The 27839-nt window shown below is 31.2% G+C and overlaps 1 protein-coding gene across 3 annotated transcripts; it reads left to right on the top strand.

Annotated features, from left to right (window-relative positions):
- Window positions 1–6466: 6466 nt before the first annotated feature.
- LOC107028825 (carbon catabolite repressor protein 4 homolog 4) lies at window positions 6467–19230 on the top strand. Of its 3 annotated transcripts, XM_015230036.2 has the most exons (11): window positions 6525–6718; window positions 7733–7809; window positions 13468–13568; window positions 13661–13701; window positions 14313–14362; window positions 14851–14920; window positions 15223–15344; window positions 15843–15970; window positions 16981–17128; window positions 17228–17375; window positions 18741–19230. In XM_015230036.2, exons 3-11 carry the CDS (start codon window positions 13487–13489, stop codon window positions 19041–19043), a joined length of 1092 nt encoding a protein of 363 aa, XP_015085522.1. In that variant the 5' UTR covers window positions 6525–6718; window positions 7733–7809; window positions 13468–13486; the 3' UTR covers window positions 19044–19230. The 3 variants fall into 3 exon arrangements, with proteins under 3 accessions (XP_015085520.1, XP_015085522.1, XP_015085521.1); XM_015230034.2 differs by lacking the exon at window positions 7733–7809 and having other exon boundaries at window positions 6467–6598; XM_015230035.2 differs by lacking the exon at window positions 7733–7809 and having other exon boundaries at window positions 6526–6718.
- Window positions 19231–27839: the final 8609 nt, after the last annotated feature.

Raw genomic sequence — 27839 nt, 5'->3', positions numbered from 1 at the left:
TTAGATTAAAAAATCATGCACTATATACATTTTCATATGTGCGCATGGTAGGTAGAGATCAAAAATTTGTTAGATTCTATCGACGAGTTTAATCTCTATTAAGAGTTTTTAAGTAAAGGCTATTTTACCACAAGCCATAGCCTTACGCCTATTACAAAGGGTAATATGTGTTGATAATTTTTTGAGATATTTATAAAGAGATTAAGACGTTAAATATCTTTCTTTGAAAGTTTGTTTGATGCTCCTAATTGGGATCAAATATATTGTAAGGAGATCTAAATTATCTTATGTTCGATAAAACACTATTAATAGTCCTCGAAGAGGAAAAAATTAAGAGACAAACAAATTAGCATTCACAATCTTAAATCATTTATTTTGTGATTGCGTCGTATTTTTTGTATTTAAGAAAAAATATAACAAACAAGGTCAGAAATGAATCCAAAATTTAAAGTTCATGAACTTTTGCTACAACAATAAATAAGTGAATTCATAATTAAATATTTTTATATACTTAGTGAATTTTTTATATACGAATATAAAATATGAGTTGAAACTATTATTGATGCAACTTGTGTTGCTAAATTCACCCTTATATAGGGATGGCAATGGGACGGACGGGATGCAGGACGGGATGAATTTAAGGCTATGGAAGGCGGGGCGGGTCTATGGCGGGAAGGATAGGTGGGTTGAAAAAGAAAAAAGTCATTATGCCGAATGACGCGAGGAAATTAAAAATTATGCAGATTAAGCTTGACCACCCCACCCCCACCCCACACCGCCCCACTGCCATCCATGCCCCTATATGAGGACTGGGGTTCAACTAAATATGATTCTCTTCCACAGTTTTTTCGAATACAGTAATAAAAAAATAAAAATAGGATAGATAGTACTGAAGCTATCTTATATAACGTTGACAAATTTTGTGGCTCTTAAGTACTCCCTCCGTCTGAAATTATTTGTCATGTTGCGTCTATCGAAAATCAATTTGACTAATTTACAAAAATAAATTAAATCACATTAATTCGGTATTTTAAACAAAAAAATTAGTTATTCTAAAACTATATGAAAAGTACTATAAATTACATTTTTTTGCATATTAATATGATGAAAAAATTCATCTTAAAATGTTAGTCAAAGTTTTTATAGTTTGACTCTAAAAATAAAAATCATGAAAAACAATACCGAATGGAGGAAGTAATAATTACCTAAATAAAGTAAATAGTAATATAAGTCTAATAATTCTACCAAGAAAAAAAGAATGTCAATTAGTTTGTATCTTTTTTACATACACTAATTGTATTCGACGATATGAATAATATTTATTTATATAATAACTTATATTCATCAATACAATTTATATTGTAATTTCTATTTCTAGTAGCTTAAATGCATCTTTCTTTTCAGTTTACTATTAACCTTTTCTTCCCTTTCTTACAAAGCATCTAAAATTCTCAAGTCACATGAAAAAAATTTAAAATTTTAAACTATTATCAACCCATTTTGGGCTACAAGTGTACATGGTTTTGACTTTTGCTTTTGTACTAATATAAATATTCTTTTGGAGACAATTCTCTATAGTTGCACTAATTAATCAATGATAATTTATAAATCCGTGTTTTAATTTTGCACAATCGTTCTTTAATTTTGGATGTGCTTAAATAGATATTTAAATTTGTATAAAATTAAACAAATAGATATTCATTCTAGGTGGCATATATGTGGCAATTTTATATTCTCTGTGACGTCCTAAATATATTATGCCACGTGGAACGTATATATCTATTTGTTTTGATTTTATATAAATTTAATTATCTATTTATGTATATCTAAAATTAAAGAACATAAATATCAATTAAATTAAATTAAAAAATATATTTATATATTAATTTTACGAGCCTTCTAAAGAAGTCAAAGTCATCATGTCAATTTGAATACTATAGCCTAAATGAACCCAAAAGCATGGAGACAATTACATCAACTTTTCTTTTAGTGGTGCTTTGTTTTTCATTGGTTAATTTTCACAATATTTAGAGTTTCATGTGTATGACATGACAATACTGAGAAAAATGTCATGTCCTTGTGAATATGGTTTCTTGTAATGTAGTGACCTTTTTTTATTATTACAATTTAATAAAATATCATACTATAATGTCTGTGCTAGGATTCTGCCTTAGATTCTCTTCATGGGTACTAGACAAGTCCCAGTTCCTATATTTGTATTTGTACTTATATTTATATATAAAAAAAAAGTATATATTAGTTCAATTCAATGAAAAAGAAGGATTTTGTATAGTATATGACATAAAAGAACTGACTAGATGCACAGACTTTATAGGGTAGAAATTTACCTTATTATAGTGATTTATTTTATTTTAAAAATGAATAGATATCGTAAATCTTGAATTTCTTTTAAATTCTTTATGTATTTATTTTTCATATTTTAAATTCTTCTATTAATGACTACAAGTAAAATGGCCTAGAGAGAGAATAGTTAATTACTAGCTTTATCCTTCTATTAAATTCGATAAATTGTCACAGTTTCTATGAGTATTATTTTATTCTTTTCAATTTATTCGTCTGATTTTAACAATGTTTAAAAAGTAAAGAATTTTTTTGAATCTTATGATTTATGTATCAAGATATCTTTCAATTTTGTAGTATTAAACATATCACTTAAAAAATTATATTTAAAAAACTTCCAAAAAAACGTAAGAAATATATATTTTTCAAATGGACTAAAAATAAAAGTAAAATAAATAAATAAAAAGGAAAAAAATATATTGTCAATCGCAACGGCGATTGGCTTAATAGCTCCACAAACTCGCATGCAGATTTACATACGTAACAAAATTCTGATGAATCATTGGGATTTCAAATTTATGGACAAAATTGCCTTGTCAAAATAATTCCTCAAATTTCTAGTCAAATTGTCGAAATTTTAGCCACAAATCTAAATAATTTGAAATTGATGGAAAACATGCCTTGTCAAATCCTGATGGATCCTTCGAGATTTTTGGCCAAATAATTATGACCACATATCTTGATAAAATAGTTAAATTTTGTCAGTAAAATATTTATTGATAGTAACTACAGCTTGTTACTGATACGTTTTTGCTTCATAATATCAACTCCAAATTTGATATGATACATCTTCTAGTGCCAATCCCAACAATTTTATTCAACGTAGAAGTTAAATCCAATAGACAAACTATGTCTTCTTCAACAAGTTCTATACAAACTCAATTTGTTCAGTTTTTTTTTAAAAAAAAAACCAAACCAATACAAATTATTAAGGTAGCACAATATAAGCTCAATGAAACATTACTTGCTCAATTCCAACCACATTTCCTACGACAAAGAAAATAAAAAACTGAGAAGAATTCTAATGAAAGCCTAATAATTAATATAATATATATCACATAAATCTGATTACGTAAGTCTAAAATTACTAATGAGATTAAAAACCCCAAATCAACCAAAGTGGGACTCAACAAAATATACTGACAATTTGTAATAATATTGGTTTTAATTTCTTCTATCCTTACTACCAAAAGATAAACTAAAATAATGATTTACAATAGTGTTAATCTAGATTGAGTAATAGAAAATTGGATGGAAAATGCTAATAATACCTAATAGCAATCAAGAAAATAAAGTAGGCCTGGACCCTTATATAAGTGGACCATAAGTAGTTAAGTGGTCACAACACCACTTATTAATTTCATGGTTGAATTTTACCCCTCTAGTTAGCTAGAGCTAAATGCCAATAATGTCATTGTCCATTGTTCTGGTGAGATTGGTTTCTATATCACTTGCATAGGTTACGCAACTTCATTCATGAGTCAATCAAATTGTTTGGTTCATATTGTACATAATGGGACTACAATGCTTTCACTTTCAAGCTATCTTTAATAAATTACTTGATTCTTTTGATAACATAAGTTAAAAGGATTTGATCAACATGTTGGCGATATTATCATATATAGATAAAGTAGTAGTACTTTAGATAGACTTATATTTCTCGAAAATATCTTTATTCAATTTTTGTTCATTATCTATTAATTTAGCTTATTGATTTGACTTTTTTGTTTCCTTTGGGCTGACGTATAGATGACATAATGATTGATGTTATGGATGCATTGACTCAGACAAATTCAAAGAAAGGTGTCTTGATTCATATCGGATGATATAGTTTTGAGTGACGTGTCTTGCGATCGATGGGTTTGTAGACATATCTTGAAGTTCAATTTGAGAAAGATACAAAAAATAATATTTGAAATGCAAGTTCAGTAATGTAACACATGAAGATAAATGGAAGTAAGGCGCTTTGATACCTTGGCCATCTAAAAAAAGAGATAGATTCAAATATTTTGTGTCTATTATCCAAGGAAATGTCGGGAGAGATTGACGATGATGTCACACGCCATATTGGTGCACAATGGAGTAAATGGAGATTCATTCGCAAATGGAGTCTTCTGTGATAAGAAGGTACCACTTCAATTTAAGGGCAAATTACAACATGGTTGTTAAACCAATTATGTTGTATGAGACGAATGTTGGCCAGTCAAAATCTCTCACGTTCAGAAAATGAAAGTTACAAAAATAAGAATACTCAGATGAATGTGTGGACACATATACTAGGAGAAATAATATTAGAAATAAAGATATACATGACAAGCAGAGAGTTTCTTAGGTGGAGGAAAAGATTGGGAAAACGACATTGAGATAGTTTGAGCATGTGGAGAAGAGATGCACGAATGACTTAGTGTGTAAGGTTGACCATAGATGGTTTCAAGAGAAGTAGATGTAGGTCCAAGAAAATTTTGAAAGATGTGATTAAATAGGATATGACACAATTTCAACTTACTTATAAGGATATGACCTTGAATAGGGGAAGGACACAAATTGTGGTAGTAGGTTAACAATAAGTAGAGTGTGGTCTTGACTATTCTTCAATACTCGTAATCGTAGTTTCTCTTGTAGTTTCATCTTTATTGATTAAATTTCTATTATTATTTGTCACTTTTTGTACTTCAATTATCGTATTTTTCTATTATAATTAATGTGCAAAATGCTTTTTCATGCTTTATAGCTATAGTATTTTGTCATGATTTCTTCATTTCCAATATTATTTTTCTTTTTTTTTTATTGCTTTTATCCGTATTTCATTGAGACAAAGATCTATTTTTTTAAAAAGCCTCTTTATATTCTTGGAATAAAATTCATATATATCTATGCTTTTTAACTTTTTTTTATAGCATTACAGTGAGTATGCTATTATTTTTATAAAGAGGACAAATACCAAGGATATAGTTTTAAAAGCTGGAGCATTCCTTTTCTTTAATCACTTACATACATAATTGCAATTTTCTTATAAATTAAATTAAAGTAGTATTCCAAGATAAAGATATCATAATCTTTTTCTTATTATATATAGAACTTGATTATTTGACAAACTTGATAAGATTGAGATTCCGTGTTAAAGTTACGTTCATTTGATGCGACTCGCTCTTGTGCTCATTTTGTGGATCACATAGCTGCTTGTCATCCATTTCTACATAAGATTCAAGTAGTTTGATTAAGTTTTGTTTTTCCTCTTCGGATTAAAGATTTAAACTCTATAAATTTTGAATATCAAGCATTTGATATTCAATGTACGCACACTCGTCAAACTAATTTAAACTTATCGAAAATCTTAGTATGACTTTAATATGAGATCTCTAATCAAAGAAAGAAATATTAATGACTAGATTTGTATATTTGTTTGGCTCTCACCTAAAAAAGACAAAGAAAGAAAAAATTATCGCCTAATATCTTTCAGTCATCTAGTTCACAAAAATATGTATAAAGACAAAGAAAGAAAAAATTATCGCCTAATATCTTTCAGTCATCTAGTTCACAAAAATATGTATAAGTGCATAGATAGTGTATATTTTTTTAGGGCAAACGATAGAAATCACATACTGTTAAGACAAAATTACCATTTGTTCTTATAAGTTTATAATACAGAAATCTCTCAAATTGATACAATAATATAAGCGCTGATACATTAGTCTGATGCGCGAGATATATTATTCGTTAAGTAAGATACATTACATTTTATACATGATACAGTAATATGATGTACATTTTATATAAGATAGACTAATCTGATGCGCGAGATACATTAATCAAATGCATTTATACATTAATCTGATGTGCGAAAATGAGGGACTTTGGAGATTTGTAAAACTAACATGGGATAATGATAGTAAGAGAACTTAAAGGTGGGATTTTTGTCGTTTTCCCATTTTTTTTAATACTACATAAAATGTACAATCAAATGTATATATAGTGTATACATCTCCTATGTATAAGCAAAGTGTACAATAGCTACTTATTCATATTTATTGGGCCATCGAAAAAGCCCAAGCCAAAATTCTTAGCCCAAAACTGGATTTTGGCTGTGAATGAAGCATGGATCTTCTTTTGGGCTTCGTTGAAACCTAAAGGCTGAAACTTAAGAAACCATTAACGGCTCCTAAAAATCTACCGAAGCAATGTTGAAAAGCTCATTCTTTTTGCTTCCTCGTTTTCCTTTAGCTTCTACACCCCACAGGTATGTATATATGTCACCGCTTTATTGCTTGTTTCCTCGACGGTCTTTCGGAAATGGCCTCTCTCTCTGCTTCCGTGACGTACTATTCTCCCCAGACCTCACTTAGTGGCATTTCACGGGGTATGTTGTTGTTGTTGTATCTCTTTTGCTTGTTCTTACATGTATGAAGGTCCATTGTAATTGAAGATAATTATAGCTCAAGTGATTGAATAAATTATAGTGTCACCACCTGTTTGATGAATTTCCACATTGACATTAGCTGGAAAATATATATTTGAAGGATAACCCTTTGCTCTGATGTTGAATTTGTGCCCTCCATAAAAAGAAGAGAATTAATCGATATACTTATTGATTCTGTGGCTAAAAGCTTCGCCTTGGTAAATTGATGAACATGAATCCACTGTAAGAGTTGAACAATTCCTACTTTCTTAAACGGGAAATAAAGTTTGATGTTACTTGACTTGTTAAGTGAAATAGTTCTTTGTATAAAGATTAGAGATGTACTCTGGAGATAAAAGGAAAATACGATCCACCTTCATAAGCACATCATATAAAATTCCAACCGGCCTCTTCACCGTATGGTCTGCCATCAACAACCTAGTTGTAGGACTAGGAGTACCCAAACCCAATTTCTTGACTATAGCAAGAGGCATCAAGTTGATGTTAGCACCAAGATCACATAAAACTTTGGTAAATTGATAGACTCTAAGGGGTCTTTTGGTAGAGTGTATTAGGAAAAATAATGCATGTATTAGCCTTGTACCTTGTTCGGTATTCTTTTTCAATTTATGTATAACTACACTCTATTGTATTTAGGTGTGCATTGCTAATACCATAGATTTCTAGGTATTAGCAACGCAATGGTTTTAATGCAGGTATTAAAATGATAAAATACCCAATTATCGCTCAAAACCATTTTTACATTCTTTCCACCATAAAAGTGGAATGTATCTTTGTAAATAATTTTTTTAATGCAATACATATTGCTTTTATTGCATCAAACAGACAATGCATTAAAATAATCTATGTATAATTAATGCAAGCATAGCTAATACATGCATTACTAATGCAAGCATTACTAAGACACTCTATTTAACATTATTCTTATACACTCTTTAAAACGACCCCTAATAGTGCATGGAATGGTGAATGCTCTCGAGTCTTCCTCCTTTTGGACCAACAAGTTAATGACATTGGAGCTACAACGATGGGTAACATTCAGTCTCAAAGCACACTCTGTTTCTTTGTAGTTAAGTCCTTCATGACAATTGTTTCAACATTGTGATGAACTTGCCAAATTTTCATTCTCCACCTTCTTCAAGAGCCTTTAGGGGAACAGGAGAGGAAACTTTGGTAATGGCAATGGAAATATATATGGCTTCTACTTTGCTTTTGCTTTTGCCTTTGACAAGTCCTTCATTTTGAATGGGGGCAGTCTCTACACCTATGGTAGCTTCATCAACATCAATAAGCTTCTCAATACAAACCTTTTTTCTCTTGCGATTTGTTGACACTCAATTTTGTCCTTCCTTTCTTCTAATTCATTTCATTGAATTTCTAAATTATTATTAAGTCAAATATTTGTTATTTCACTACTATTTTCGGTTATTAATATTGTTATTGTTGTTATATATTGGATACTATTGTTACTATTAGTTAACAATTATTATTGTCCTTTGTTATCAGTTTCACTCTTCTTAAAATTCTATTTATTATTGTTGTTGTGAACATTACCATTATTAATTTATATCAAGTTTTATACCTATTAAATTTAAATATTTTAACTTTTATATAGCTATTTATTGACAATGATTAAGATAATTTGCACTAATTATTAATTTAGTAGCTAAAAAAATCAATCTAAAGAAGGAAAAGACCATCAACCAAACTAGTCCAAATCTTGCACCCAATTAATCACTTAACCCAATAAGTAGGAGCCGATTCCAAAATAAAAAGCTCATGGCTTGCCACAAATAACCCAACAATCCACATTCTAGATTTTGCCTACCATCCAAATCTCCAGAGCAACCCCCATTTTTAATCATTAACATTACTACTATTACTTTATCATCATTGTCGTTACTTTATTCTAAGTTTCTTATCTACTAAACTTTTTATAGAATTTTCTATTTTTGATTTCATAACATACATGTTGCTAATTATTAAATTAGAAGCCTAAAGGGAAAAACCAATTCAAGAGTAGCCCATTTTCTATCTTAAAAAATGTCCAAAATTAGCTTGAATAACGGCCCAAATCTCTAAATAGCCCAACCCCAATGAAACGCGAACCCTAGATTCTTTCCTATAAATACAACCTTATTTTTCCATCAAAGGCTAGGTTTTGACACTCGTAAGGAAACCATTCTCTTACATCTACATATCATCCCGCAAAGTATTTTCTGTTCTCCTCCCCGTTTTGCTCAACTTTATTTGAAAAATGAGTGTAGAATTCGAGACCTCAATGAAGCCCCAGTCACTGCCCCGTGGGAGGTAAAAACTGACTCCTCTGTCACTTATTTACTTTCTTTAGATCAAAGTGTTTTGTTTGCTTAGAAATTTTTGTGAAGGCTGCTATAGGACTTTTTTTTATGACAAGGGAAACCCGCAGTCGCTACCCTTTGGGTGCGCAAAGGGTAAAATCTCAGCTCCTATGCAATGCAAACCGTATAGGAGACGCAATCCACACCAGGACCCAGAAGGCAAACCCCTTGCTTTCGCAGGCAAGGATTTTGAACTTGAGACCTCAAACATGAAGTCCTGAACTCAAACCACTAGGCCACCCCGAAGGGTGTTGCTATGGGAATTTGTCTGCTAGGAAAAATCTAGAATGTGGATTGTTGGGTTATTTGTGGCCAACCATGAACTTTTTATTTTGGCGCAATTGGGCTGCAACTTATTAGGTTAAGTAATTTAGTGCTTGCTTGGATAAGTTTAAGCAATTTATAAATCAATAGCTAATAGTCATAAGTAGGATACCCTACTTTTGATTTATTTTAAAACTTTTTTGGCCTAGAGATCAATGTTTTAAAACACTTCTTAACTTTTTCAAACACCTCCAAAACTAAAAAAGTGCGTAAAAACCAAACCTAAAAATAAGCTAATCCATACACCCCCTTGATTGGGTGCAAGATTTGGACTAGTTTGTTTGATGGTATTTTTCTTCTTTAAATTGATTTTTTTGAGCTTCTAATTTAATAATTAGTGCAATATATCTTAACCATTGACAATAACTATATAAAATGTATAATATTTATAATTAATTTAATAGGTATGAAACTTATAATAGCAATAATAAATATAATTTTAAGAAGAGTGAAAATGATAACAACAACAATAATTAACAAATAGTAAAAATATCATATAATATATAACAACGGTAACAATAGTAATAATAAAAAATAGTAGTGATCATCAAATATTTGACTTATCAGTAATTTAGAAGCTCAATGAAATGATTTAGAAGAAAGGAGTAACAAAATTAGGTGTCAACAAGATCCACGTTACTTTCCACCACATTTGTTTCATTAACTATAATTTTTTCAACTTCCACCACCTTAGCACCCTTCCGCTTAGTATAGTAATGACCATACAATGGGCACCATTTCCATTATCATTCTATTTCACTGTATCACTAGGAAGGGGACCCTTTTCTTTGATTGAGGGAAGAAGATATTTGGCTAAGTTAAGACTTAAATTGGTTAATCGAAGTTGAGTGGGAGTTGACCACCCAATGTTTTATAAGCCATTTTTAACCTTTTTCACATTTGTGTCAGTAGACTCAACACTCGTGAAAGTGTCTTGTGGAGTCACTAGTGGACAATGGGCTACCTCTTGGAGGAGCATAGGTGTATAGGCTTCGATGATTGTAACCTTTGTTCTGGGCTCCTTGGTCCTTGATTTCTTGAACCTTGCCTTGAGGCTTGGGTTAAGATCGATACCAACAGTAATCCAAATACTAAAATTCCATGACCCTTGATTGGATCCATGGTAGTTAGGCCAGGACCCCCCTACTTTGTTATTCACTATATGAGCCTCATTTTCAAAATCTTGATGACACTCTTCATTTCGGACCCCACATCACTTGGCCTAACTGAATTCACTTTTCGGGTGCTAACTCCCATAGCATGCCTAGTGAGCATTGCCATTCCTATTGCTCACCTAACCATGTCGCTATTGTACCCCTCAACCTTGTAAAGTATGCAAGAACTGAAGAAATCTCCATGGGTGACAGTAAAACCATTCCTATTGCTCATACTCATTCAACTCTAATTAGGCATCTAAAACTACTTCTAAGCTTTTTGACACATTTTGTGCTCCATCAATAAAAAAATCTCATTTTTGTTACTAAGTTTTGTCAATATAACCTCACATCTATTTAATTCTTTGTTTTTACTTGTGTTGGGAAGCACTCACGTACGTCCAATACACCAAATATACTTGGTTGTATACACTTACAAATGAAAGTGAGGTTGTGTCAATAATCTAAAGTTTCATCCTTTAGTTGAAAATTTCTTCACTTTGTACCGTCGGAGGAGGTGAGTTCATCGGTCTTCAGCCCTATCTTGAGATGAACATGGATTTGAATCCTTAATTTCACCTCCTACGCAGGACAACGTGTTGCCATAGCTGAACGTAGGCATCGTCATATTCATGAAACCAATAAAACAAGTTCTTCATGGAGCATCCTTACCACCTGAATTTTGGTCTTTTGCCTATCCTTGTGTTGTCTACCTTACTAATCGACTTCCCACTCCAATCCTGAATAATGCACCGCCCTACCAAAATTTTTTTGGTTGATTTCTAGACTATAGCCATCCTCAAAGTTTTTAGTTGTCTTTGTTACCCATGGCATAGACTTTATACCAAAAATAAACTTGAGCCCTAGTCCACCCTGTGTGTATCTAGGTATCCTTTAGACTCACCATGCTCATATCTATCTTGAGCCAATTCAATCTACCTTGAGCCAATTCAATCTAATATTTTTGTAAGTCGTGATGTACAATTTTTTGAAAAAGAATATCCCTACCCAAGAGGCTGCTTACCCAGTGAAAGAGAAAAACCGCAATATAATTGGTTCTCAGGAGACATTGGCTAAAAGATAGGTCGAGGAAATTCCTCAAGTGATATTCGAGTAATTTTTCTTAATTTCTGATTCAAATCTTCATAGACTAGGCTTCATAATCAGCGAGTAGTCGAAAGAATTGATCACATCCAAGTTAAAATCACTTACCCCTAACATTTTGGTGATGAAATCTGAAACTGCCCAAAACCGAGACTTCAATACCCTAACATGATGAAATAAAATTAAATCTCAATCTGCCTGCTTCTATATTGCGAGGCAACAGAGCTTCGCATCTACAACAGGGTACCTCGTGATCAGAGAGCAATTACGCGGGGACCCTATGCGATCTCGGCGAGGCACAACACCCTAACCCTGCGTTACCAAGACCCAGGCCTCGCCATCGCGATCGCGAAGACCTGCTGCTACACTGGGAAAAAAGAACTTTTTGGTGCAGTTCGGTGGAGTTTTTCTGGTTTCAAAATTCACTTCATCCCTTGGGGTCATCTTCTTATTTTTTTTCAAAAAAGAAAAAGAAAAAAAGTACCCTCGTGTCCCAACCTGAATACTTCAAACAAGTTCCACAGAATATGACTTGAAGCAAGCTTCCAAACATAAAATTAAACATTAAACCTCATAATTAAGGGTTGGGTCATTACAAAATATTCATTTGTAGGTCAACTTAGATGCAACTTATTTTAATCCAATCAAAGTGTAGCTCAACTTGACTCATAAGAGAACTTTGTAAAAAGATATAATCTTTCGGTTTGATTTATCATGTATATTTCGCCACCTACACGTCCACTCACCTTTTCTATATATATAAATAACAGATTCATACCCCAAACTGAACCATAAGAAAACTTTCTAAAAGGAAAATGTTGTAAATTTTTTGTTTGGTTTACTATGTATACTCTCTACCTTAACTTCACACAGTTTTTCTCTATATAGAATAGAGAAACTCTTTTGTTTGTGACGTTTTTGTAGCCTGAATTGACCCGTTGAGAACTTTGTCAAAATAGAATTTTAATTTGTTTAGTTTATTTAGTATATTTTTAATAGTTTCACACACTCTATAAAGAAGAGGGGAACTTTTCTGTTTGGTGATCAAGAAAAACATAGCAAATAATAAATAATTTGAAAAATGGGTTTGGGTTAGGCTAGTTGGATTATGATGCAATTTTAATCTACATTGCCACAATCCATTTTGGCACTAGTAAGTTTTCGGGGTTGCGTATGACTCTTCTATTGACTACATGCCAAAATTTAGCCCCACCAACTGGTATCCTAATAGAAAGAAACAAATGGTAGAGTGCGTTGTTCTTAAAAAAACCAAAGCAGGTTCATATTGTTATGGAGCATGAAATCATACAAAAGTATTTAACAATTTTAAATCCCTTGGGCTTGGCTCTGTTTGCAATTTTCTTAACAAAATATTAGGGGCAGGGAAGGGGAAATGGGGGAGGGGACTACAAGGTGAGAAATCAAACCCTCTTCAACAAGGTGAAAGTTGGTGAGGATAAGTGCAGTTATTGTTGGAAAAAAAGAAGCCATCATAAACTGTTTTTCACCTTTTTCTTGCTCCGTGCATCTCATAGGTGTCGACAACACACCACTCTTTATATCACCAGGTACTTGAGGGTGGTAATAGGTACTGAAAAAGGAAGTTCAGGGGGTTTATACAAACAACCATAGTTTGTGTAAGTTGTAAACGGAGCCAATACTAGGGGCTTCTTATGTATTATCTCCTTTTAAGTTTTGATTGGAGACTTCATTTGCTTCTTCTTTTCTTGGTTTACAATATCTACAGAACAATTCATTTTGCCAAAATGAGCACAACACCTGCACCTCTGTCACCAAAATTTGTTCCTGCTGAAAAGAGTGGAGTTACTTCAGTAAGCAAATCAGATGGTAAGTGGATTATTTTAACTTTTCTTTTTCGTTTTTGTATGCTTTTGTTGTACAGCTGGAGTTAATGTTTTACTTTTTATCAATCGTTGCAGGTTTTAAGTTCAGTTTGGTATCATATAACATTTTGGCTCAGGTAATCCGACCATGTTCAAATTTCTTGACGCAATTCATTTATTTTATTATTTTTATGAAGTATATGCAAGTAATACTTCAGTAACAGAAGTTAAGTGCTGCTTTCTTAAACTATTGAGCATCCTTATATGGCTAATACACTGTAAATTGTCTATCTTGACTTTGAAAATCAAATAAACAAAGTATTTATTCATCAGCCAAAGTACTCTTGTGAAAACTTTGTGAACATGTCACATCTTGGACAAACAAACAAATGAAAGTCAGAAGAGAGTGAGAAATCTGATCCTAACAAAAAGAATTCAAGGCCTTCCTCTGCTCGCCTGTGGTTGAACCACCGTGTTAAGTAGAGCATACATATCTGGATGGGAAAGCCATTATCGATGCACACATTTGCTGTTAATTAGTCAAGTTTACTAACATGCTTGGTATGTCCTTTAATTTGTCTTTTAGGACTATAGTGCACAATTCAAGTGATATTATCTCATACCTTGACACTTGTATTCTGAGATGTTAGTTCTAGTTTTTCTTGTTACTGATTCAAGCCATTTAATCTATTGAGTTGTACGAATTCTGTTTGCTGATATTTCGTTGTTCTGAGATTTTTTATTGTAGGCATATGTAAAGGGTGATCTGTTTTCACACTCCCCAAGGCCTTGTCTCAAGTACGTCATCTATATCCAAGTTTTCATTTTTGCATTTCTTATACGGAGCCTGTCGGATATTGTTTCTCTTCTCTTTGGAAAGTCCAATGCTATTTGATTTCATGTTTGAGTGGACCTAAATTGACTTGTTTATAATGCCTAAGGCTTTTATGGAATTCTAATATGATTGTTTCATGTTGCATTACATTAGTATTATATTCCTTGCCTTCAAGACTGTTGGAGAAATGCTTCCAGACTTGGAGTCAGGAGCATATGACTTTATTGTATTTTAGTAATTCTCTAAGCTAGTGTTAATAGAAGATACATAGTCGTGTTTTATTCAATTTTACTTCTTTTCTCTTCGAGTATTTGAAGAGCATCTATTGTAAAATTTATTTCCAAAGTATTGTGACTTGAAGCCATGTGGAATGAGCCTTCATTGAGACAGTTTTCAATTTCTTTCTTTTACTCGTAATTTCAGAATCAACATTTGTTAAGTGTTGTGTTAGGTGGAAAGCTCGTTCACAGGCAATCCTGACAGTTCTCAAGAGCCTTGGGGCCGATTTCCTTTGCTTACAGGTTTGGACATTTTGATAATTTAAGATTGAGCAATATCCAGTCATCCATTTTCCTTCTAATAACAACTTCTACCACAAAAGGTTGTGGTGAAGTGGCATCATTAACTGGAGGAGGGAGGGAATAAGGTTGCCTTTGGCAGGGGACGCTTTACCCCAGAAGTGGGTCTTCCTGACGCGTATCCGTAATAGTTGGGCCCTAAAGTTAATACCTGAAACCGGGAGGGGAACTAAAAAAAAAAAAGAAGAAAGGAACTTCTGATTTCTTCTAGGTTATATTTTAATCAAGATTGTGTTATGTGCCAGGAATTGGATGAATATGATAGCTTCTATAAAGGAAATATAGAGAGTGTTGGCTATTCAAGTATCTACGTCAAAAGAAATGGGCAGAAGCGTGATGGATGCGGGATCTTTTATAAGCAGGATAGGTGACCATCTATTCTCTCTTCTTTCCTTAACCTCTATATCTGTAAGTGAAAGAATGGCTAAACTAAGCGATGAAATTATTTGTATTATTTGAGGAGACTTGCTGGTCATCTCATAGATGCATTATGTTTGAGAGTACGATGATATGATCATGCACTTTCTAGCTAAAAAATAAGACGATTAGTTATAAGTTCGCGTAAATAAAGCTTTGGCGTTGTATCCTTGCAACTTCAAGAAAGAGATGAGTAATACGGCACAGAACTACATTTTTTTTTTATTTCACAACATCTAACTCCCACCTCTTCAGTAGATTAAGTTACTTCTATCATGCTAAAGTTACATCGTTGCATAGTTAAGGACTGAGAGAATTCAGTCCTATATCAGAAGTTCTTATGGTTTGGATGGATATGTTTCTATAACTTCTTCAGGCAGAATTAGATATGGTTTGGATGGATATATTTCTATAACTCATTTTATCTGAAATTTTATGCTATTTATAGTGCAGAGTTGCTCACTGAAGAAAAGATAGAATACAATGATCTTGTACCTTCAAATCAAGACGATACTTCATCTGAGGATAAAGAGGAGAATTTGCCTGCTGGTGGAAATAAAAAGTTAGCGTCAAAAGGTGGTATACTCTTGCTTTTGTCCACCTAGGGTTTGTCTTTACAAAATTGGAGCATGGTCTGGTTTAAAAGTGTCAGATATAGAGTCAGGGAAACATGTCTTTATACAGTGAACTGCTAATAAATTCTGTCCAAACTCCAACATAATTTGAATGAAATTTTAATTTAAATCAATTCGTCTTCTTCCTATCCTTTTTTGCCTTTTCTTTTGGGGGTGAATGTGGGTTGGTTTAGTACTGCAGTTATAGCAAATTTCCTTCAAACAGTTGATGTATGTGTGAATTTCATATCTAAGACTTAATAATCATAATGAAAGAGGGGAATAGTATTTGAATTGCCATGTCGTGGTAAGATCCAAAGATTTTTGTACAATTATAATTGAAGCTGGTACTCTTGAAAGTTGAATACTGTTGGAGCTCGGAAGTGGACCTGTTATTGTCAGCCTCTAATTTCATGTAGCAAGTCAATCTGTATCAACTAAATAGAAACTTCCATCGCAAGCTCTACTGTATCGTTAAAATGTTACAGAGTGATAAGGGAGGCTTTTCATATTGTAGCAGAAACCTGGATTGACATTTGCAGTTGAAACAGTTAACAACTCTTGTGCTAGATCGTACGTTAAGGTATGTTTTGGTAGCAACAACAAATATGTGAGGAAAGAAATCATATTTAAGTTTGACTTGAGGGTTTTGCGAGGGAAGATGTCCATGGTAAAGGAAAGCACCAATGTTGGATCTAATGCACTAGTGCAATTTCAATAGGCACTGAAGTTAACTTCATATTAAAAAATAATCAGCTCTTTCAGTATTAAATAACTTGAAATTTGAAACTTAAAAGGGGGATATTTTTACACGTCTCATTTTCGGGAGGTGAATAAAGTGTTGTGACACGATGGGCTATGGATTCATCTTTGCTCCTCAATGCACAAATTTTGTGGTAATGGATGCTTTATGCTTCATAATCCTATCACCATGGTATGAGGTAACTGTGATCTTTCTCATTCCAATTTCAGATGCCGGTTTGAAAAACAAGCGAGCAGGTCATGGAGACCTAAATGATCCTTGTGTTAGATTTAAACGTGACTGTGTCGGTATTATGGCGGCCTTTAGGCTGAAGGATCCTTCTCATTTTATCATTGTGGCCAACACTCACATTTACTGGTATGTCTGTTGTCCATTATTTTGTTATTGCAGCACGTCTGGATATTCAATTTGGAAACTCTATACACTGTTGACATATACGAATGAATGATACCACAGGGATCCAGAATTGGCTGATGTCAAACTTGCACAAGCTAGATACTTGCTTTCACGCTTAGCTCAATTCAAGTTACTAGTGTCAGACAAATTTGATTGCTCGCCTTCTGTGGTTGTTACTGGTGATTTCAACTCACTTCCTGGGAGTCAGGTCAGCTAATCTCTTGTTTTACCTTTTGGAGCATCTGGTCCTATTGCTTTGCTATGGGCCAAGCTCTATTGAACAACATCAACTTACTCTATCTAATTTGCATTTGTTTTATTTGATTTCCTCGTATTTCTAGTAGGATTCGTTATTCCAATTAAGAAAAATGTACTTTGGGTTTAACTAAACCTCGAAAGCTAATTCATGAGTGAGAATATCTGAAGCTAATATGGATCAACAATTTGGGACACTCCAACGCCCATCTTATGCCAGGCATGGACATATTGGAGTGTTGATAGCATACCATAGGAGCCCAACATTAAGAAACATAACAGGAGAGATGGATCACCTCTTATACCATATTAATAAAAATAGATCTCAGGCCAAAATCAACTCCAAACTAGATCATGAAATGAGGATCCCTAGACCATATAAGGGGACACCAACCCACTCTCAACCAATGTGAGATTCCATATTGCAATTTTTGTAGCTTCTGGCTCTCCATACTAATTCATAGATGAAAATCTGACCTAGATTTTAGAAGACGGTACCCATTGTCATACTTGTCTACATCAGACTAGTCCATTATTATGTCAACTTGGGGTACACAACCAATCTATATTTTGTTGTTGTCTTAGTGGTCGAGCAGAGTCCCATTTTTGGTTTTCTCTGATATTTGGGGTCTTACTAGAGTGTGGCTTCAATTTTTGGGTTTCAGCATTTTGTTAATTTCTTTGACGATTATTCAAGGTCTACGTCTATTTTCTTGATGAAATGTTGTTATGATTTGTTTCCATGTTCCAAAATGTTTTCGTGCTATAGATGAAACCAATTGGTGTTTTGAACATTTTTCATAGTGATAATGCACTTGAATATCTGTTCTTACGATTTCAACACTTTATGACTTCGTTTGGAATTATTCATCAAACATCCTTTTTTCTGATAAAATTGTTCATAAAAATGATTCCTTTTTTTTTTACTTGATGAAGTCACTCATTAGATACTTTGTCCTTACACTGCACATTGTCGAGAAATTATTTCGACATATATTATGGATTTTCACACCCTTATATAATCACATGTTCAATTGCGTCTTGGGGGCCGGGATACAATTGTCACATATTGCTATCCAGAATCAAGTATCATCACACTCAGTTTTATTATCTCACACGCCTTGTATTTTCTTCCTACTTGTGTCTTTTGGAGCACATTTTTTGCCCATAACTTAACCCTGGTCCGGGAAAGACAAATTAGCCTGTGGTGCCCTTGATTATTTTTTCTTCTTATATCGTGCGTGTGTTTTCCTCACTCTATTCTCTTTACATTTCATTGGTGTGTTTAGTAACTTGGCTTTGTTTCTTATTATTTCAGGTATATCAATACCTTATGTCAGGTTCATCAGAAGCGGGAACTCTGCTCGAAATCTCAGATGATGTGCCCATTCCCTTGTGCAGTGCTTATGCAAGTACCAGAGGAGAACCACACTTCACAAACTACACTCCTGGATTTACTGGAACTCTAGATTACATACTTTTTTCTCCTGAGAATATCAAACCAGTCAGCTACCTCGAACTTCCTGAGCCCGAAGCTTCGGATGTTCAAGGTGGGCTACCAAATTACTATCATCCTAGTGATCATCTCCCAATTGGTGCTGAATTTGAAATAATTCAGTAGCTATGTTGTTACCATTATCATGGACTTCTTTTTTTGGTCTTATCATTATTGTCTGGTGGTTAAAGAGTTATTTGAACCTGCAATTATTTTGTAATTTTTAAGCCGTTTTTGAACGGACAGTATAACTATTTTGACTAGTGCTTGGAGAATGAATTTTTGGTGAATTAAGTACATTTTATTTATTTTATCATTATGAGTAGTTTTGGTAGTGATATATTATTTTCAGATTCACTAGCTGATTGCGTTGAAATGGCTTCTTCTCTTAATAATAATGCATAATAAAGTATTATGAGAAAGTATGACAGACCTTATTCATAGCCAAACACTCCCTTTATTTAACTAACATACATCTACATGTCTAAATCAAACTATAAATCCATTAATCATGAATAAATCTCCAAATTTCGAGAAGAATCTAACAAGGTACATACTTTACACAACAAACATAGCCAATACATAAAGAGTACTTTAAACATATGTAAACATGAGTTTATAAGAATTCTTACACTATTAGATCATAGTAACAATAAAGAACGACAACTTGTTATAACATGTTAAATTACATACTCAATCGAGCTAAGCTTAATTTGTAGTGGCCGGAGGAAGGACAGGGACGGAGAAGTAAGGATCAGCCAGAGGTACCTCGTCGTCATTGCCATTACTGCAAATCCACTCATAAAATGCTTTAGCTTTTCTCAAAATGTATGAATAAGCTACCACCACCCACAATGATGATGATGAGGTGCTGTTGTTTTGCTCAACACTTTTCTCTCCACATGACTTCTTGTGCTTTGATCCTCTTCTTTGCTTCATATACATATTTTGAGACCCCATTTACTTAATTAAGGTGACTCACAGGTTCCCTACAACTTTGAATTATTTTTCCAACGCGGTTTTATCTTAAAATCTCAAGAGATGATAGAGTATTGAGGAGTGTTTTTGGTTGAGTATGATCAAAAGTGTGTCCTTGATGGTTTAAATAGGAAGGAATGGCGTTTAGTAAGTACAAGTTGTTTTCAGTATGAAAAGTTGGAGAAGTTTATCAAGAACAAGAATTGTGCTTTTCATTTTTAATGGTTGGCAAAAGTTTTTGGGGGAACGTTACAACATTTTGATGTTGATTTTCTATGTGAAAGATATTCCCTACTTAAGCTTCCAATCTATGTGACATAGGTTGAATAGACGGAAAGAAGTAAAGATTTTTGAAATTTGTGATCTTAATCTGAGTATTTCATATTAATATTTGTGTAGTTATATTACTTTTTTTAAACTTATAGAAGCAAAGATGCCATAATATTTGTGTAGTTATAAAAGTTTCTCATCAAAGATAAGATTGGAAAGTGTATAGCTAAATTTAGAAATGTGTCTTTCTTTTTTAGACCGAAACGAAGGAACTAGTAGTAATAATAAGATCTAGCTATTGGGTTCTTCTTATCTTTGGTTGCTCATATATACATACGAGTTGTCTATAGAACAATTGGTTGTAAATGGAGTGGGACTCTCTCATAATGAGCTAGGACTTTCTCAAGTGGAAGGGTCACATTCATATATATATATGGTGGAGGGATAATAATGGTTAAAGACATTATGGGAATTTAGTGAGATTTTGTTACTTTGAGGCTCACCACCCACAATTCACAAATACAACGTGATATATGGAAGTGTTTTAGGTAAGGGATGTAGACACAAGAATTTTAAATTTCATAAAATTAATTTAAGTTTTTATCATTGAATTCAATGAATGTTTGAAATTATGAATTCAAAATTTAATATTTATCTAATAGGTGAGCTCATTATACAATTGAAAAAGGATGAGGATTTGTAAAATTAAATATAGGGAAAAAGGATAAATATACTTCCGAACTATCGTAAATGGTATACAGATACTCCAACATTGGTACCCCTGCCATCCAAAAACTAGAACATATATGCTCTCCACTCTAACGGAAGACTAAATAGGGACACGAGACAAAATTTATACGTCCATTACATATTTAATAAATGTTGGATCGGTGAATAAGATTATGACACATGTCCATTAGTATAAATGATATATATGCTTTAATATTTAGACGGCAGGGGCACCAATGTCCCAAAAGTATAACGAAGGGTATCTGCATATCATTTACGATAGACCGAGATATATTTATTCTTTTCCTTTAAACATAATATCCATAGACAGGATCAAGTTCAGTATGCAGTTTAAAAAAAAAAAGATAAACACCATCTATTAGAATAAAATTAAAAAACATAAAAGTTATTAGAGACTAATTTGTCTTCATTAATTAGTTTTATAATAATATTACGTAATCGACGAGATGCCACTAGAAAATTAAAAATTCTCTTTTCCCCACTTTAAGTCTATTTTTGGCTTTTAAGATAGCTACATTTAACGAAAAAGTGTGGTACAAGTTAACTCCTACTTTAATTATCCAATAAACTTGCTAATTAGGGGAAAATAAAGTCCTCTAGAGAACATGTGTGATAAATTAATTGATAAAATGAGAAAGAAAAATGGTTATTCATCACATACCTATGCCTTTCTTTAATCCTATTTTTGGCCAAACACCTGAGGTTTTCAAGGGTCATATATATTCTAAAAAAAAAAGTGGTCCTTATAGCAATAATTTAACTACAATTAAAATAGTGCATAGGATGGTTCTAGATTTTAGATCTAGTGACCATAACCACTGGGAAAGGGTCACTCAAATAGAATAGTGTATGTATTGGACCACCTCAACTATGCATCACAATAACAATAATAATATATTCGATAATTTTTTACAAATAGAATTTGAAAAAAAAAGTAATGTATACGCATACGCTACTAAAAATTTGTTATTTTCTAAATTGAAGTTTCCCATTGAAGAATGTTCAGTTGTTGTTTTTACAGATATTTTGATTGAATCAATGAAAAAATGTCCAGCACTATCTATTTTCAGTATTTCAATGGAAATTGTCTTTACCATGCGTTTTTCCTAGTGAGCTGATTAAGTGAGAATGAAATGAAAAAAATTGTGTTTTATATAGCACAAATTTTTCATTAATTTATGGTGGGGCATTTATATTTTTAGTAGTGAGAGGTAGAAATCTAGGTTGTATAAGATATTAATTGGTAAATTAATTCAGATATGAAAAGAAAATATAATAAAAAGAAGTTAACGAAAAAAATACATTATATTGTAGTCAAACAAATAACATGAAAATCAAAACGAATAAAATATTAGAGTAATATAATACACGAAAGCATGATAATAAATTAAATCATCATATTCTTTGAGTTGATGCTAAACAAATCATGTCATAATAAAGAAATACATGCAATATGTGGAAAGCAAAGTGAAGATAATTAATGCAAAAATATAATAATTTTTTTCCACCTAGTTCCTCGATAAAAGTTGGATTTTAGCGTTGAGAAATCTCAAAATATTTTCTAACAAAAATAATTCCGTCTTCAAGAGAGACTCAAACTTGAGATATCTGATTAAAAATGAAGGAGTACTTATCACTTCACCACAATCATTATCGATAAAAATATAATAATTAACTATATAACTCTTGGAGTTGCTACATTCTTTTGATGTTAGATAGATGTAGCTATTATTTAAACTTTTACGGAGGTAGTTATGAATTGAAGTTTACTATAGGTATGTGTATTTGTAATGAATTCTCAAACAAATAAATATTATATAATTTAAATGAAAGTTATTAAGTTCGTCGATATTACTAACTCCCGCGTAAAGTATTTCTAGATACTACTCTCACCTTTGTGTATATAAATAACTCAACTCCGCAAAGCTTTGGAGGGAGCTGTAACTATATTTTCATTTTTGGGTTATAATTTTAATCGTTTCAAATTATGTTTCATCATTTTATTGAAACAAACTTTAAGTAAAAAATAAGATTTTTAAAATTTGTGGTCTAAATACTTATGAACCATTTGTGTGACTATATATCAGAAATATTGTGACGTATATTTTGAGATGGATTAAAAAGAAAAGTATATCATATAAATTAGGACAAAAAAATGTAACAATTATATTTTTATTTTAAATAAATTTCAGTTTATCTGCCTATTTATTTTTCAAACTTCAATTTTGTCCTCCTTTATATATATATATATATATATATATATATATATAAGAAATCGGATTTTGTGTCGGAAATTTTAGGGCAAAGAACATAGCATAAATTTGTTAGCATTGAAAAGGCTCTTTACAAGGGGTATTGTACATAGTACAATAATATAATTTTGGTTCATATTAATTGGTACCTAAGTATTCTGAACAAATTCTAGTCACAAAATTCTAGTACTAGTATACTCGAGACAAATTTGAGTGTCAGATTTTTTTTTTAATTATAATAGATCTTGGGTTTATTACAAAGGCAAATATAAATGAGGCCAAAGAAAAGGCAGAGGTATTGATGGACCAATAGATAAATGGAGGACAATATTAAATCACATTGATTTGATTGGGGCATTTTAAACTTTTTCACCTATATTTTTTAATTCAACGAATATTTGAACTCAACTTCTTATATAATATATATACAGGTTGAGGTCACATCTGAACCCCTCACTAATTCTCGATATAAAAAAAAGTAAATCTATATTAAGTAAATACATGATGAAGATGGCTAATATTATTTTATTTAAGTATAAATAATATGTCACGACTTAACTAGGGGTGTGATGGAAGATTAAGAGCACCTCATGCTAGTCTCTCAAATTTATTAAAATTATAGAAATGTCTCAAAATAGCTAACTAGGCTACTACCGTTAATTTTTATTTGTCATGTCGCATTTTTCAAAAGTCAATTAGATTAATATTTAAAGTTAAATTAGATTACATTAATTCATTTTTTTAAAGTTGGATTTTCAAAACTATATGAAAAGTATTATAAAATGCATGCAATTTTTTGCATATCAATAGGAAAATTCTAAAATATTTGTCAAAGTTTTTATAGTTTGATTCTAAAAAAAATCATGACAATTAAAAAAAAACGGAAGGAATACTATACAAAATAATTATATCATTAAATTCACGCTAATTAAATAAACTAAAAAGTAACAATATCACCATTCAAATTCTAAAAGGCTTGACTAAACTTCTCTACATATATACGGCCATGTGTATCAAAATTCATAATCGTAGCAACAAACGATTATGACAAAAAAAGTTTTTTATTCTAATACATTCATGTACAAGAAATCTATAATTTCAAAATTAACAACTAATTAGAAAGAAAAAGTGAATAGTAAAATATTATATTATGAGTGATAAATCAGAGAATATGACGTAATTATAATGTTTAATAAAGCTTTCAATGTACTCCATTTATTCAATTTTTACCATAGTAAATATTATTATCAATGAAATTACAAACATAAAGTTATTATACATATGTGATACTATCTAAATTACTAGGGATCACCCATTAATCATACCCGCATCATACTCCCACTTGAGCTCACAGTCAAATCGCGCTTCTTCTTTTTTACATATTTCTTCTAACTTTGCTTGACGCATATGACCATATTTTTCAAAATTATAATATTTTAAAGAATAAATGCAGTCATGGAGACAAATACTTTCTATTCGTGGAGGATATGTTTTACAATTTACTAATGTCATACATAATACGAAGAAAATCACACAAATATGCTCCAATGCCATCTTGTTACGACTCATCCTTGTGTATATTTATATATAATTCCTGTATACATAAACAATTTATATTTACACATGTTTAAAATGGTCCGTAATGTATATGGATTAAACTATTTTAGTTTTATAATCTTTCTCTTTTAACACAAATAGTCATATACATATATTTTAAAAAACATATTTATATTCCAAACTATAAAACTTACAGCCTTAGGGTATGAAAATAAAAACAGTAGTGGAACTGAAACATTTCTTTTGGTACCAACAATTATCAAATATTGTATAATTTTTTTTTATGACATGATAAGCTGGAAACTTTTTCGAAATATTTCAAATATTTTTGTTGCTACAAACAACTTATATATAAAAACACGAAATATTTAAGAAAATCTTCTAAAATATTATTCAAAAATCACATGGATGTTCTTTTTTTTTTTTTGAAATATTAACTCTCGAGGTACCCAGGCTCGTTCGATTTTGGTTCTTATTAAATTAGGCACACAATTACAAAAAGTGTTTAAAAAAAAGAGAATAAAAATTAAAGAATTAATTCATAAGAAGATGTTGCTAACCCTGTATATATCTTGATGGCACAATAAATTTTTGGTTAATCTGATATTTTCTGAAGACAATGTTATATAGGGCATACAATTAATAGAATTTAGACATGTACGTGCGTTATGAGTGAACAAAATATTTATGTCATATATTTCCATATTGCATTTATGTCAAAGTCTAAAAAAGTTCATATATTCATATGAATTTGATTAATTGCACTCTTTTTACGTAATAATAAAGTTCCATTAATTAATATGAGAAGATATTTATTTTCAACTCATTCATATGTATTCAATCCTTAGTTAATTGTGTATGTTTGTACTAAATATGAATAAAATATAAGATTGAAGCATATTTGTGTATTTTGGTTAGTAATATTGTTGATGAGATTGGTTAATTGTACATGTAAAACGACATACCCTCGTGTCGTAGAAGAAGCTTGTTACTGTTTGTTTGTGCATTGAAGATTGGTTTAGCGATAATGCATACTACAACCTATGGAATGCCCTTCATACCATAATTTCTAGACTAAATTATTATTATTATTATCTCACAAAAAATAAGTTTACATTTGTAATTTCACATCACCATCATATTTATTTATATCTCACAATAAAAAACAATATGCAATGAATCTTTGTTATTATCATGAAAATAAGTTAACACATTTATTTAATTAATGTTCTAATCTATTTGATTTTCTAATTTATGGCCTTAATTATGCTAGCTAGTAACAAAGCATACACTCATATTTCTAATAAAATTTCAAATGGTAATTATTATTATTATCTCACAAAAAATAAGTTTACATTTGTAATTTCACATCACCATCATATTTATTTATATCTCACAATAAAAAAAATATGCAATGAATCTTTGTTATTATCATGAAAATAAGTTAACACATTTATTTAATTAATGTTCTAATCTAATTGATTTTCTAATTTATGGCCTTAATTATGCTAGCTAGTAACAAAGCATACACTCATATTTCTATAATTTCAAATGGTAATATTATAGTAGTCACAGAATTTATATTATATTCATTATTTTAAGATTTCAAACGAAATATTAATTCTTGCTCATGATATGTCATGTTTTGATCTTGAGTTTAGGTAAAATCGTTACACAAAGTATATTAATTTTCTCAAGTGAACAATTAGAAGATATTACTCATAATATATGGGTAAGAGATGTGACAAATTTATATCATAAGCAAAATAAATTTTAATAGTAAATCTTCATTTAAATTAAAAAAAATGTATTATCCAATTAAAAGGAAGGATTTGTCAAGTTAAGATGTTGCATCATTATGCGTAAAATTTAGAAAAAAAATAAAGAAGATGCAAGGTCTAAGCAACTACATGGTGAATGCCGATTTGTTTACTCATACTCCTCCGTTCATCTTTAATTGTAATGGTTTTCTTTTTTAGAGTCAAACGACATTTTATAATGTATTTTTTCATCATATAGATGCAAAAAATTGTAATTTATAGTGCTTTTCGTACAGTTTTTTGAATATTTATTTTTTTTTAAAAAAATATCAAACTAATATAATCAAATTTAACTTTAAAATTAGTCAAATTGACTTTCAAAAAATATAACATGACAAATAAAAGTGGACGCGTAGTGTACAATTGAATGTATATATTTGATTAAAATAAACAATTATGTACTTATGAGCTTAAATGCTAGCTCTTCAACAAAAAGTAAGTAAAATCATATTTGTTTATGGCTACATATGGAGGGACAAGCCCCACAAATATGCACTTATAAAACTCATATTATTAGTCACTAAAATCACATTATTATAGTTGAGTAACATTTGACGAAGATTTCAATATCTTTCGTAACGATTAGATATTTGGCTTCATTTCAAGAATAATTTTTATCTCCTGTCTGACCTATTATGAACTCCACATGTTTCATCTCATTCGATTATTTGTCAAATTTGATTTACTATAAGAAATATATAAATTACTTAGAGATTTTACTAGAAATCTTTTTCGGCATAATTTTCCCATGAATTTTTCATGCAAAAACATGAACTTTATTAATTCTAGAACTTTGTACAAGAGAAAAATATTCCTCCAAAATTTGGCATCATTTTATGCACGACCTAGAAATTATTTGGGGAGACTAATTTATAAGCATCATTTTCATAGGTAAATTTTTAAGTAATCAATAAAATTAATTTATTTTTGTTAATTTGCGAGAAATTCCTCAAAAACATACTTGAAGATTTAGCCAGGGATACTTACTCGACGATATTAATTTTTATCTGTGGTACTACATGGAAATTAGGTTTTTACAAATTTTGTTAGAGATTTTTTCTTGATAATTTACTTAGAATTTTCTTGCCTAGATAATTACTTGAAAAAATATATTTTGTTATAATTTAGCTGGAGTTGCCTTTGGAATTTACTTGGGAATATGCATACTTGAAAATTAATTACGGAAAATTTTCATTTCCGCAGCTGGAATTGTTTTCTATTGAATTTACCTTAGAATTTTTTATTTGGGATTTACCAAAAACTACGGAAATTAAAATTAAAACTATATAAACGTG

The sequence above is a fragment of the Solanum pennellii genome, chromosome 8 (assembly GCF_001406875.1).
Source record: "Solanum pennellii chromosome 8, SPENNV200".
Lineage (NCBI taxonomy): Eukaryota > Viridiplantae > Streptophyta > Magnoliopsida > Solanales > Solanaceae > Solanum > Solanum pennellii.
Note: the sequence above shows the minus strand (reverse complement) of the source record. Positions and strands in the feature narration are given on the sequence as shown.